The following is a 15008-nucleotide window of genomic DNA, read 5'->3' on the forward strand; positions in this document are numbered from 1 at the left end:
GCCGGCCAATATTTGCAGAGATGCTTTGTGAGAGCTTGTGGAAGCTTGGCTGGGTTTTATCATTTATCAATAAATGTAAATTATTAAAGTGTTTATGGCTTACTGACACTCAGTACGTCGCACCCGAGTCTGTAACATCAGAACAATGCTGCCAAGCACAGAATATGTTTTGTCGAGGCTTTTATGAAAGTATTTATTCATCCTGCTGATGCAACTTGGGATGATGTGCAGAGCAGATACTGCATCGCGCAAAGAAAATATTGCTTATAATAATCTATAAAATATAATCTGCTTAGAAAAACTGCCTACTTTATGAATCACGTTATGAATGCCTGTTTTGATTTGTTTCTGGTTTATGATCTGTTTGTTTGTCTATGTATCTACTTATGTCATTTTATATTGCCACTGTGGTAATTAAAAATAGTGAGTATATTTCATTAAAGAAATTGTGATTCAGTGTTGTATAGAAAATATTGAGGACTTTTTACTAATAAAACCAAGAGATGTGTTTTCCTCTTTCTTTCTTTTTTTCTTCTTTTTTTTTTTAAAGGAAACGTAAGCAGTTTTGAGGCTTGAATTGAGGAACAGAAAAAAAAAAAAAAGAATTAGCTCAATTTTGCAGTTTTATTTTAGAGGTGATTGTTAGTTCCCAGCATGCTTTGTGTATGGCTGGATATGGAGAGTAAATTTTGAAATTAAATGCTTTTTTATGTGTTTTTGAGTGAAGGGAAACCTCTATTAATGTTTAATGTTCAGTTATGTTTGATATTTGAAAGAGTTTCTGTTACATTGAAGTTTCCATTGTGCAGTGCAATCATTACCATTGTGCAGAAGAGTAGAGCTTATGGTTATGAATACTACTCCTATAAGGTATTAAGCCTTGTTCAATGAGCAGTAGCTTTGCTAATACTAGTGCAGTACTTTCCAGTATTTCTCAAGTATTTTTCTACTAGAGCTGTTTGGCTGTATACAGTCTTTTAAATGTACAAAATAACTCAAAGTCAAATACAAACAGGCCTCACTCAAGATCACAGACTTTTGAGAATCAACTTAAAATAAATGAGCACATTTCAGAAACTATATTAAATTCATTTTATTATTATTATTATTACTACTACTACTATTTAATTTTATATTGTATAACATGCCCTTCAGCATTTGAAAAGAGCCAAATATTTATTTTGTTTGTTTGTTTGTTTGATATTTATTGTGTAAGGTGCCCCATATTGTTTGAAAATAGCCGATAATAATGATAATAACAATAATAATAATAATTATTATTTATTTATGTAATTTTATATTTTCTAAGGTGTCCCTGAGTGTTTAAAAAGGGCCATACTAATGAATTTATTTATTTATTTACCATTTTATATTGTGTAGATGACCTTAAATGTTGAAAAAATCCTAATAAAAATAATAGTAATAATAATAATTATTACGACTACTACTACTACTACTACTATGTAATTTTATATTGTATAACATGCCATTTATTTATGCATTTTTCTTATGCATATTTTTTTGTGTAAGGTGCCCCTTATTGTTTGAAAATAGCCGATGATAATAATAATAATGATGATAACAATAATAATGGTTTAGTTATTAATGTAATTTTATATTGTGTAAGGTGACCCAGAGTGTTTAAAAAGAGCCAAACTAATAATTGAATTTATTTATTTATTTTTTAGTGTTTGGAAAAAATATTATTTATTTGTCATTTTATATTTATTTATTTACTTACGTGATTTTGTATTGTGCAAGGTGTCCTTAAATGTTGGACATTTTTTTATTTATTTACTTATCTATCATTCATTTTATATTGTATGAAATGTCCTTGAGTGTCTTGAAAAGAGCCAAATAATATTATTTGTTTATTATTGTTATTTACTACAAATACACACGTCTAAATATGACATAAAAAGCAAACTGTTGGTTGTTTTATGTTTTATGTCAATCAGGTAAATAGCTGTTTCCCCCGGTAACGCTGTACACAAAGCAGCACAATTTTTCGACCAATCACCGCAGATTAGCGTCATGCAAAGGAGGGGTTTGGAAAAATTAATCATTAAACGAATCGTTTGGGAGTCGTTGAGCAAATAAGGTAAAAATAAATGCATATTATAAGAAAATTAAAGTGTTTTTTGATCTTACATGCTTGTCAACCTGTTGTTGGGGACTCCTAAAACCAAAATATGAACCTTAACCCATAATAGGGGAACTTTACATCTCAAATGGATGTATAGTATAATACCAAAAATGTTTACTTGAGGTAAATGCAGTATGATTTGTGGCCCAATATTTTGTGCTCTAATATTCCTGTTTTTGTCCAATTCCCAGTGCTGCCAAAAAACGATATCAAGAAAAACAGCTATTGGGCATGCATAATATTTCTGACAACATAGAAATGGTTTTGTTTTCCCTCCGATGGAACAGGACAGACTTAAAATCAGTCACAGAAATGTCATATGGCACAGAGGAACCACAAGCACGGGTCAGGTAATTTCATGGAGCGCATTTTCACAGCATATCAAAAATTCATGCACCAACAATATATATTGGCAATATGCACCCTGCAGAGGATACCAATGACTTAGCATTTCTAGAGTCATATGTGTGCTTACATTTCGAAGCATGCTGCAGTATAAATGTTGTTTATTAATATCAGCCTAACAGACATTCTAAATTTCCCCTCGGGGGTCAATAAAGTGACTTTATAAACAAATCCAGTCTCATCGGGTGAGCCAAATTCAAAGGCATTTGTATAAAATGACCGATATGCGCATGCATGGCTGCACCTCGATTGGATTCTATATTAATATTCCAAAGCTGCTACAAACCATTAGTCTCGCGAAAAATATATGCAGGTCACATTTATACCCAAAATCCAAAGCAGAAAAACTTTTTTAAATCAGATATTTCTTGCATAATAAAATAAGCCCGTTTTCCATTGTGACAGTTAAGGGCATCTTCTACCTAAATTCTCATAACAGTAGTGTGACTGGGGTTTTTTTTTTTTCTTCTTCTTTTTCTCAAGGTTATGTAAGTACATATTACAAATTCATATTTATATAGAATTTTATATCATATTTAAATATTATTTTTTTTTTGTGCATTACAGAAGTGAAAATTTAAGGTGAAAATGTATACTAAATACAACAACTACTACTAACAATAATAATCCCGAAAGGGCTTAATATCCTTTATATAAATAGAATTTTAAAAAGAATTAACAAAACACACACAAACACCCACACAGGTTTTAAAATGTAATAACGATAATAAGGAGGAGGAGAATTCAAAAATAATTTAATTATATAATTAAGTTATTCAAATTTTAAAAAATAATAAAAACAATACTTTTACAAATGTAAAAAAATGTTAAAAAAAAATCTTTTGCTGCTTTTATTATAAATGCATATTTATATAGAATTTTAAATCATTATATAATTTATCATTTTATACATTACAGAAATGAGAATTTAAGGTGTAAATGTACACAATAATAATGAGAATGCTAAAATAATTATTTTTAAAATATTAATATAATATTTTAATAAATAATTATATAAAATACTAAAAACATAATACTTTCACAAATGTTATAAAGTTTAATTAATAATAATAAATTAAATATTGTATTTTTTCACTCTTTAAATGTATGTATTTATGTATTTACACGTGTTTGTGTGTGAGTAAAATATACAATTAATTTAATAATAATTTATTATTGTCGTTTTAAGTTTTGTATAAAATAATATTAGTGCTGTCAAACGATTAATCGCATCCAAAATAAAAGTTTTTGTTTATGTAATATACAGTATGTGTGTGTATATATAAATACATGCACATGCATGCATTTAAGAAAAATGTTATATTTGTATATTGAATATTTATAATATAAATTATATAAATATATACATGTAAATATTTTCAAAACACGTCCTGTATGTGTGTGTATTTATATATACATTATAAATATACACAGTACACACACATACATAAACAAAAACTTTTATTTTGGATGTGATTTAATCACGATTCATCGTTTGACAGCACTAAATAATAATAATAATAATAATAATTCTATGATAAATTGTGTAAATTATTATATCTTGTTTATATTTATTATATTGTGTAAATTATTAATAAATTATTAAATTGTGTGTAAATGACTAATTTCAATTAAATAAGTATGCAATGAATTAAAAGGAAATTGAATATATTCACACATGGTTACACTTTATTTGAAGGATTCCTTGTTACAGTGTAATTATACATTAAAGTACTGAGTAATATTAATTAGTTGCATGTACTTGCTATGTGGTTAGGTTTAGGGCTACTTGCATGTAAATATGCATAATTAATTGTTATTATAATAGTAAGTACATGTAACCTGTGTAACAAAGACACTTTAAAATAAAGTGTTACCACACGCACACACAACAACTTTGCATAATATAATGTTCATGTTTAAAAATTGTGCGTTTAATATTACATTCAGTATATTAAGACGAATATGATGGAAACACTTGATCTAGATCTTTTTCAACCTTTCTTTCACCGTTCAAGTCCACATCATCATTAAGCACAATTCCTCAACCACACGATTTTAATTTCTAATGCACTCCCACTGACATTATGCGATGCAAATTGAATTAAATCCTGTCTTCCCATGCATCTCGTTCTGGCCTTCAGGGCAATTGATTCAGTTCTCTAATTCGAGGAAGTGGGAGGGGTTCTTTGGCTTCGACGAAGCCTCTTGGTGCTACTTTCCGTATTGACAACCCACAGATGCATATCCTCGGGACCGTGCAGATCCATATCCCATCCAATTAACAACATCAGCAGCGACTGAATTACACTCATACATGTGTAAATGTCTTAATATCACTTATAAATTATCACCAGGGTGCAGGATATCATGAATATGCAACATCCGTTGTGCATCCAAGATTGGAAGCACGATACTCCGAGAGGTCGTGCACGCAAACTTGAATAATTCATGAACGTGCATTGCTGCGCAAAAAGAAGCCTTTTGTTCTCATCAAAAACTTCAAAAGTACAAATGTCAAAACCTTTACACCCAATACGTGATGTAACGCCTGACCCTAAGATCAAGAGACTATCAGAGATCAACTGACTGGAGAAAAAAAAAAGCACTAAGGCCTTAGAAGATGAAAAAAAATCAAAACATTGTTCTAAAACGCATTAATAAGTGTAAGCTGCATGTCTAAGTGAAATATCCACATGATGGTTTGGATAAAGAGGTAATTTAGCAACAGTAGATCAATCAATTTTTATGCAGGCAGCTGAATTCCCACCAGATTTCCATACGCTCCGGGCGATAAAAGAAAACGCTTCTGTTGCAGGAAGCCATATAGAGTTCAATGATATTAAAGCATGCATAAAAGTACAGAATAAAAATCATTAGCAATGTAAATCAGCCACTTACAGTAGAATCACTTTATTGCAATTCAAAACATTCATTCAATGCGGAAGAAAAACAATATTGCACGTAATGTCAGAAAAATAAAAAAAAATGCATCTAAAGGCTAAAAATGTAAACAAAAATAAAAAAAACTAAATACCACCCCAAAAGTTCACTTTGTTTAACTAGTTATATTAATGCATGTACAGTGTCATGAAGGTTTAGTCACATTTGTTTGAGCTGTAGACGAAGTCTTTGCTGTCGTGGAGGCTGAGCCCATATCAGATTTCTTCTCTTGGGTTGCGGACTTCGACGAAGGACCAGCAGCTGTAGACAGTAGAATAAAAGATACTGTATATTTGTGCATTTACAATATTAAATGTTTGATACAATGTTTAAAGGTGAATTGTGTAATTTGTTCAAAACTGCTTATAATGCATGTTGTCTTAAAGGGGTCATATGATGCGATTTCATGTTTTCCTTTGTCTTTTGAATATTACAAGCTGTAACACATTTGTGACCCTGGACCACAAAACCAGTCTCAAGTCGCTGGGGTATATTTGTAGCAATAGCCAAAAATACATTGCATGGGTCAAAATTATTGATTTTTCTTTTATGCCAAAAATCATTAGGACATTAAGTAAAGATGTTCCATGAAGATTTTCTAAATTTCCTACTGTAAATATATTAAAACTTTATTTGGACAACTTTAGAGGCAATTTTCTCAATATTTTGATTTTTTTGCACCCTCAGATTCAGATTTTCAAATAGTTGCATCTCGGCCAAATTATTATTCAGCTTTCAGATGATGTATAAATCTTAATTTTGAAAAATTGACACTCAAGACTGGTTTTGTGGTCCAGGGTCACATATATGATCGGTAAAGTCGCAAAAATTAAAGTCTGAAACCCAAAGAGATATTTTTTTTTTTTAAAGTTAAGACTCATCCATGCCTTCTTAAAATACCTCAATAAAACACGCCCCCACAAATCTACGTCACTGTGTGGGAAGATTTACAAAACACCGCCCAAATGTTTACACAAAAATAGGTGTCATTTTTTATTCTCACTATAGTATTGTTGCCGCCACCGTCATTTCATGGAGACTGCATTTCCAAATATGGTAAAGGGGCGTAACATTTCCGTCACACACTTGAGGTATTCGACCAATCACAACGCACTGGATAGCTGGCCAATCAGAGCACGCCTCCCTTCTCAGAACTATAAGCTTTGTAAAAATTGACACGTTTCAGAAAGGCGGAGCATAGAGGAGCAACACTGTACGGTATGTGGAAAATAATGTTTTTTGAACCTTAAACCACGTAAACACATTGCATTACACCAAATAATGCCGTCATATGACCCCTTTAATTTTTCTTAGTGCTACTTGATTAACCTGCTATTCTAAATAGTAACATATTACCCTGTGAGATTAGCATATCATTAGCCAACTAACCTGCTAGCTTAGCTTTTATAAACAGGAACAATTGTTGTTATTTTTTTCCAGTTAGGTCACAGGATAACTGGTTCGATTAGGCTAGCTTTGCAATCTGTTAACTATTATGCTGTCATTAGATATTAGCATATCACTAGCAGATTAGTCTGTTAGCTTAGCTTTCACTGCTAAAACACTTGGAAATTGGAAAGTTTGTTTGTTTATTTGTGTTTAATGCCATTCCAGCTTCTGTGGCTATTTCCATGGCGAGAAATATTATGAATTATATCATGTTTTTATAATTAAACCAAAACTGTATTTGGCTTAACTATGAATAAACTGAATAAATACAATTTTCAATGAGTTGAAACCTGCACAATCCTGGAAATTGGAAAGAAATTTGGGACACACAACAAATAAATTGAGCATATTTGAGGATGTATAAATGCTTAAAATATACGTTGAAATTGATATTTTTCCCATCCGCTGCAAGGACCTCTATTGTAGCGTGACAGTCACATGTCACAAACAGTTCAGGTGATTGGCTAAAAAAAGTTAGCATCCACGAAGCAAAGATGGCAGCATACAGGGTTCATACTTCCATCAGTTATGACCAAGACAGCTGAGCAACTGAGATGCTAATGTATACCTTTCTCCAGGTATGTTTGACCTTCTTTTAAGTAAAATCAATGTACAAAGACACTCAATATTTATCTTTACCTTGCGAGGTCTGGTTTTCTAGTTGAGCCTCAGGTTGATCCACCCACAGTTTGTGTTTTGGGTTGTTTGGGAACTGTTTAGTCAGTCCACAACTTAAACATCGCACAATAGTCTTACGTTGTTGCATCTGTCCTCCTTCAAGATGAAGATTTAATATACATTGTTAATTTTAGATAGATAGATAGATAGATAGATAGACAGACAGAGAGATAGACAGACCGACTTACTTTTTTGTCGTACAGTTGATGTGACACCTGGTATTAGTAAAGTGCAGCATTTTTTGCAAATGTTTCTCTTTACTGATGGATCTCTGCAAGGACATGAAGCTCCATCATTGATGTTTGTTTGTTTGTTTAATATCCACATTATTAACAAGGAGACACTACTCACTGTCTGAGCACCAGTCGTTTGGAGATGGTCTTCTGAGTGAGGCAGTAAAATCTTGCCAGTTCAGTATTCTCTGGATTTTGAGCCAAAACGCAGTGAGCAGCCTGGGATCCATCATCAGAAAACATCACGAGAAGGTTTGAAGATATTGAAATAAACAGATCTGACACACAAACTTACTAACCTGATAGAGGAAGTTCAGGCGTTGATATGCTTCTTTGTCTTTTATATTCCCGGCCATGTTTCTTTAGAGACGTCTGTCTGTCTTTGAAACTCCAAAGTGTGAACTTCTACTGCATACTGCATGACAGCATGCTCGTTTTATTCCTTCTGCTTCTCAACAGCCGGTAAAATCACTATCTTTGCTGCATATGGCCATCGCGTGGAACAGCGATGTAATGACATCTTCTTCACATCGTAGATTGTAGGAAATAACCATACTGCGCCTCATAGCGGCATGACTATGAAACGCTTAATCAGTTGCGTTTGTGGACTTGGGGTTTGCAGCACATGCATAATTAGTCATTTATATTAGAAATGACAGCATGGCGTGTGTGCGTGTGTGTGTGTACACAATATTTATATGCATGTGTTGCTAGGAGAACACTTAATATTCAGCAGACAAAATCGAGTGGTTGCTTAAACCTATTTTCAGACAGCCCTATTTAATTATTTATATAATGATTTCAAACATTTTGTGTGGGGAAAATATTAAGTGGACATTGCTTCTGGAATTAGTGTCTAAAAGTGTCTAAAAATAAAACTTATAAAAAAAAAAAAAAAAAAAGGTCTATAATAATATATAAATAAATAAGGTAATATTGTCTTAAAAAAGTGGAATAAAAGTTTTTTTTTTTTTTTTTGTTTTTTCCTAACCACTATTCATGTTCGGTAAACTTTAAAACAGATTTGTTTTATTTTATTTTTATATCGTCCTATAAAAAACTGTTACTTTAAAAAGAAAAAGAAATAACTTTGAGGAATTATCATTATTACTATTTATTTATTTATTTCAAGTTTTCAAAACGAATTGAATATTATCTAAAAGTATAAACTTTGATTTTAGGGTTTTTTTTCTACCCACTATTAACGTTAGATCAATTTTGAAAAAGAAAACACATTTTCTTACTACCCCTTCTTGTCAAAAACTGTGAAAGTGTGTGTTTATATGTGTGTATATATATATATACACAGGTGCTGGTCATATAATTAGAATATCATCAAGAAGTTGATTTATTTCACTAATTCCATTTAAAAAGTGAAACTTGTATATTATATTCATTCATTACATGATATATTTCAAATGTTTATTTCTTTCAATTTTGATGATTATAACTGACAACTAAGGAAAATCCCAAATTCAGTATCTCAGAAAATTAGAATATTGTGAAAAGGTTCAATATTGAAGACACCTGGTGCCACACTCTAATCAGATAATTAACTCAAAACACTTGACTGAGAGACCATTTAAAGGCCTTTGCAAGTAGTACAGTGCCTTGCAAAAGTATTCATATTCATTTTTTTCACGTTTTATGTTGCTGCCTTATGTTAAACTGCTTTAAATTCCTTTTAAAGTACATTACATCAATCTATACTCCATACACTATAAACGTAAAGCAAAAAAAAAAAAAAAACATCTTTGCAAATTTAGTAAAAATAAAAAACTTAAATGATTCCATTGCAGGAGTATGCATACCCAGGACAGTTGAAATTTAGCTCAGGAGCATTCATATTGCTTGTAGATGTTACTACACTTCAAGTTAACTTCAATTGAACAGGTATGATTTGGAAAGGCACAAATATCTTAATAAAAGGTCTAACAGCTGATAATGCACATCAGAGCAAAAACCAAGCCCTGACGTCAAAAGAACTGCCTGTAGAGCTCAAAATTCTGCTTCATTGAAAGGTCACAGAATCACGTAGCCTCCATTATCCATAATGGAAGAAGTTTGGAACAACCAGAACTCTTCCCAGAGCTGGCCAAACTGAGCAACTGATGGAGAAGGGCTTTGGTCAGTGTGGTGACCAAGAAGCTGATGGTCACTCCAGTTGAGCTCCATGATCATATGTGGAGAAGCACACAGCAAGTGTGGCTTATAGACAACTCTATGAATGTCCTTGAGTGGCCCAGCCAGAGCCTGAGCTTGAACCCCATCAAATATTTCTGGAGAAACCTGAAAATGTGCATCTGCCCCCATCCAACCTGACAGAGCTTGAGAGGTGAAGAGGCGAGGAGAAGAATGGCAGATAATTGCCAAATGATGATGCATCAAAGCTCGTTGCATTGAACAAAAAAGACTTGAGGTTGTAAAGGTGCTTCCGCTAAGTTTTTAGTTAAGGGTATGAATACTTTTTTCAGTTTTTTATTTTTAATTTATAATTTGTTTTTGCTTTGTCAAGTGTATGGTGTGTGTATGGAGTGTAGATTGATGTGGAAGAAAAAGTCATTTAAAGCAGCTTGACATAAGGCAGCAACATAAAAAAACCCTGAAAGAAATGAAGGGGTATGAATACTTTTGCAAGGTACTATATAAATATATATATATATATATATATATATATATATATATGTATGTATGTATGTATGTATGAAGAGCTCCTATGCAAAAGCCTCTAAAAGCCATCTTGGTCAAAAATGACATAACGATATTGAGTGAATGCTCTCCACACATAGTAGCCTATATGTTCATCAAGTAGTTTCACTTAAAATGCACTAAATCCCAGCCTCAACCCATTCAGAAGTACTAGTAGGCTACTTACATAGAAACCTATACATAGTAGTCAGAAAGAAATGATAATTTTAAAGAAAAACGACAGACGTGCTTAGAGGCTTTTGCATCTGAACTCTTCATATATATATATATATATATATATATATATATATATATATATATATACATATACATATATATAAGATTAATAGCAGGTGCAGGTGCAGTGATATTACGTAGCGCCTGAAAGTAGTCCCCAGCTATATTATAAATAGGTACCTAGCTGGGGACTACTTTCAGGCGCTGCGTAATATCACTGCACCTGCTGCGGCCATGGTACGGCAGCAAAGTTCCTTGATTATTACGCCGGAATGAGAGTATAGTTCTTAATCATATCAGCCTAGAAAATCGCAACTTTTCATTTTCCGCCGGTCTTAGTACACGATATAACTACAGAAGAGTCAAGTTTTAAATAGGACAGATATCGAAACTCTTTGGTCATTTTTGAACGCGATGCTACTGGTCTAATCGGATTCAATGATATATGCTAAGCTATGCTAAAAGTGCTATCGCCAGATCCAGAGATCAGCTGAATGGATTCAAAAACGGTAAAACTCAGCTTATTAACTCTGGGGGAGTTGGAGAATGAGCCTATTTCCAAAAAAAAGTGGAGTGTTCCTTTAAGACTGGTTTTGTCGTCCAGGGTCACATATACCATTTAGTATATAGTATTATAGCCTATATATTATATATATACACTCTCAGAAATAAAGGTACAAAAGCTGTCACTGGGGGCGGTACCTTTTCCAAAGGTACATGTTTGTACCTAAAGGGTCCATTTTGGTATACCTGAAAAGTACATATTGGTACTTAAAGTGTACATATTTGCACCTAATAGGTACAAAACTGTACCTTTTGAAAAGGTACCGCCCCAGTGACAGCTTTTGTACCTTTATTTCTGAGAGTGTAGTATAAATATAAGCTTTTACATTGTTAACTTGTGTATTCAAATTTATTTAAACATACACTTAAAATTATTTCTTCCTGTCAAAACCGGGTTTTTTTTTCCTGTCTAAAAAAATTATTTATCTATTTTAAGATTTTACATTGTTACACTGTCTATCTATCAATCTCTGCCAAAGAGAGGGGGGTCCGGAGTGGGTGTTGGGCGCACAAAACTGGCACTCAGAAGTCTCTTTCTGCACACTGGACGCGCGCGCACACACACACACACACACACACACACTCACAGGGCCCTTCCTCACATGTCTCCAGTCCAGTCTGTCAAATCACGCAGCATGTGAAGCCCCTGCGAGCCTGGAAAACTTTCTCTCTGGATACTTCATTAAGCGGCTTTAAATGTGCATCTCTTCCGGATAATACTTTTGACTTGTTTTGGGGGCTTTTCTCTTTCTCATACATTGGCTCAAAGGGCTTTCTGTGGATTGAGATGGTGCAATGCTCCGCAGGACAGCACCTCGTGTATGTTGCTTGTGGATCCTGCTCTCCAGTGTGTTAATATGGAGAGTTCACTGCGCGAGCGCGCAGAGCTGTCATGAGGTAAAAACCGCTTTCCAGCTGCGCCAAGTCGGTTCATTAAGATGGGTTCCGGAGACCGCGGCAACAGGTTCGTTTATAAATAGACTCGAAGATTACTGTGAGAAGCGGTGTCTAATACAGCTAAACATTCATATTCTCAACACTATTTCCAGCGGTCTTTTGATTCAGAGGTTATTTCTTTGTTTGTTGATTCACTCTGCACAATTATTGCCAAGAAAAAAAAGTTAAAGCAAACTAAACACACTGACCAATAGTGGGGCATGTTGTCACAATGTGTGAAGTTTAACTGCAGCTAAATTTAAGCTGTTTAACTATTACGGAAACGCAATTACCAATCCCCGAAAAGAATATACAAAACCTTACATTGTAATTAAGAATATAATGTTATTAAATGTAAATGTCTAACACAACTTGCCACTGACGTTTATGAAAAATGCATGTGACCTTTTCGTCAAAATGTACCTTCTTTAGATATTGTGACTGACTGAGGGTTTTTTGACCGTTTTAATCACCTTTTCCATTTCATTTAGACATGAGGCAAATTATTTCTTCATTACTGCATGTAGGCCCATAATATTTATACAATAATTAGAAAAATATTGTTTAAAATAGAAGATGAATTACAGCCTGTCCAGCAGTAAATGTTTACATACAGGGCCTACATTAGGCATACATAGGTTGTACTATGCAAACTGTGATGTAAAGTGTGTCCGAAAAAGTCATCTAACAAATAAGTCATTTTGATGACAGAGCATAAATCAGAAATGTCAGTGGTGTTGACAAAATTAACACGACTGTAGGATAGGCTGTCAAATGTTTTTCATGTTCCACATTTCGTGTTAAATCAAAAACGCATTCCTGAATAGAAGTCATCTCAAAAATGTTTGGGAGTTGGTATGAAGTTGTAAACTGGGCATATTCGGTTTGTCTCAAGTTCTTGTTTATGGAAAGGATACATTAGAAAAGTATGAGCGTTACAAAACAAAGTTTTATTCTTAGTGCGCAAGTTTCAAGGCATCGTTCCATGTGTATTGAGAGGTGAGAGAGGTCAGCAGAATACCGGTGATCACAGTCAGCTGTTCTAATGCATGGCTTATGGGGTCCCGTCGGTGTAAAATTGGTCACATAGGATAGGGCAGGGTGACTGACAGAGCAGATATCGTCTGTCTTTATCACATGTGCTCTGCTCTTTTACATGCACCTTCTTGCCATATAACCACACTCTGTGTGTTATTTTGGACCCATATGAATATTTTAAAGACAAAATGCTTAGATTGCTTAATTTAAGAGTGTTAAAAGGTCACGTTTTCCAAAATGTAGGTATTATTTAGGTTCATCTAGACTTTGCAGTAAAGTTATAAAAACTGTTAAAATCAGGGAAATTGTACATTGTGCCTTCTTAATTTTCAAATCATTTTTTGGTATGCATGTGTATAGTTTATATGTCACACATAATATCCAAAATCCACAGCAAATCCACTTGATGGTTAATTACGGCCATGATCACAAGTTGTCGCAATGCTAAATTTCAGCTATATTTGAACAATTATGAAGTGCAGAACAATACCTGAAATCCCAAAAGTGGAAAAGGTAACATATCAAAAAAAAAAACAATTGTACCAATGAAAATCAGAACTTTATTGCAAGATGTGGTTATAGAGAGACATTTGGAAAGATTTCGTTAAGGTTTCAAGTAGTGAAAAATGCCCCTAGAATTGAATCACCTTCTATGATTAATCCTCCATAGATGCAGATCTTCTGATCTGCAAACACCAGGGTCCCACATGCTGCACCCGCAAGATGGAGGAGAGCTACTATGCCGCTGCCCAGAGAGATACACTCCAGAACATTCTCTCCTATAGCTTCGAACTCAAATATCTCATCCTGGGCCATGCCTCTTCCTTCCAGGGTACGTATTGATATCGAGTGGAGCTTATTGGTCAAATAAATACTAGACCATGTGCTGTTTGCATTTGCAGCAGGACCAAGAGGTCATGGGATCAAGTCCCTGCCACAGCAGGTGGTTCACACTTTCACTACATGCTGTGGCTTTGTACGCTTGTATGGAAGACACCAGGGTGGTGTTATGAGTCGTACACCGTGACTTTCCAATGGTTACTTGGAGATTTGCTTTTTGTCTGCTGTTTTTCACACTCACAGAATGATCCTTTATCTGCCTGAGGTCTCCTGTGAAGCAGTACATGTGCTTCTTAGAGGTTGATTGGCGCTTTAGGATTAGGACAAGGCTTTTCAGAATCAGTGTTTGAATAAAACATACAAAAAGAAGCAATCAGAAAGATGTTTCTCACACACACATACACTTAGACAGACTCCATGCATGTCATTATCTACTCCAGGGCATTTATATGTATAACATGAGACATAAGACGCTTCAAATTTACAACTCTAAGTCCTCGCCCAACCAAATATTTAAGTTCATCCAATTTGTCGACCCAAACTTGCACAAAAACCCTTTCAGGTTCACAGGGAAAGGGCACTGTCACCGTCGTCTCTGTCTTTGCTGCCAGCCAAGTGAATATTTAACGAGTTTAAAGCAAACGAAAAAGAAAAATGTTGAAATTCTTGGCGTATCCGTGGAGATCCGTCTCAGTGCACTTCAATGTATTGCTCTATAATGAGAGCTTTTGAAAAGATCAGTTGTCCTTTTCTGCTACTTTTCGCATGGTTGTAGCTGGTGTCCTGTTTAAAAGAAAGAAGGTCTGTAAAGTGTTTTTCATTCCCACGTGAAAGAGGATTTTTAATGTAGA

The 15008-nt window shown here is 33.9% G+C and overlaps 2 protein-coding genes across 9 annotated transcripts in view; one reads left to right on the forward strand and one right to left on the reverse strand.

The window, feature by feature from the left end:
- Positions 1–5130: 5130 nt before the first annotated feature.
- rpp21 (ribonuclease P 21 subunit) lies at positions 5131–8375 on the reverse strand. Its single transcript, XM_058760407.1, has 5 exons — positions 8154–8375; positions 7973–8073; positions 7810–7892; positions 7583–7717; positions 5131–5755 (listed from the first exon to the last, which is right to left on the reverse strand). The coding sequence occupies exons 1-5, from the start codon at positions 8208–8210 to the stop codon at positions 5640–5642; spliced, it is 492 nt and encodes a 163-aa protein (XP_058616390.1). The 5' UTR covers positions 8211–8375; the 3' UTR covers positions 5131–5639.
- Positions 7972–15008, forward strand: part of gpc1a (glypican 1a) — a 90073-nt gene continuing 83036 nt past the window's right edge. For 2 of the 8 annotated variants that reach the window (XM_058760400.1, XM_058760404.1), the window contains exons 1-2: positions 7972–8106; positions 13988–14149. In XM_058760400.1, the coding sequence (XP_058616383.1) occupies positions 14041–14149 (109 nt within the window). In that variant the 5' untranslated portion in view covers positions 7972–8106; positions 13988–14040. The other 6 variants (XM_058760399.1, XM_058760403.1, XM_058760405.1 and 3 more) reach the window with 5 other exon arrangements.

Source organism: Onychostoma macrolepis, chromosome 22 (assembly GCF_012432095.1).
Source record: "Onychostoma macrolepis isolate SWU-2019 chromosome 22, ASM1243209v1, whole genome shotgun sequence".
Lineage (NCBI taxonomy): Eukaryota > Metazoa > Chordata > Actinopteri > Cypriniformes > Cyprinidae > Onychostoma > Onychostoma macrolepis.

Bases quoted from the DNA above. Each gene is read 5' to 3' on its own strand.
- rpp21 (XM_058760407.1), bottom strand. From the start codon at position 8,210: ATGGCCGGGAATATAAAAGACAAAGAAGCATATCAACGCCTGAACTTC. The intron at 7,893-7,972 runs GTGAGTAGTGTC...ATGTCCTTGCAG, and splicing joins AAACGACTGGTGCTCAGACA to AGATCCATCAGTAAAGAGAA. The intron at 7,718-7,809 runs GTAAGTCGGTCT...TTCATCTTGAAG, and splicing joins ATCAACTGTACGACAAAAAA to GAGGACAGATGCAACAACGT.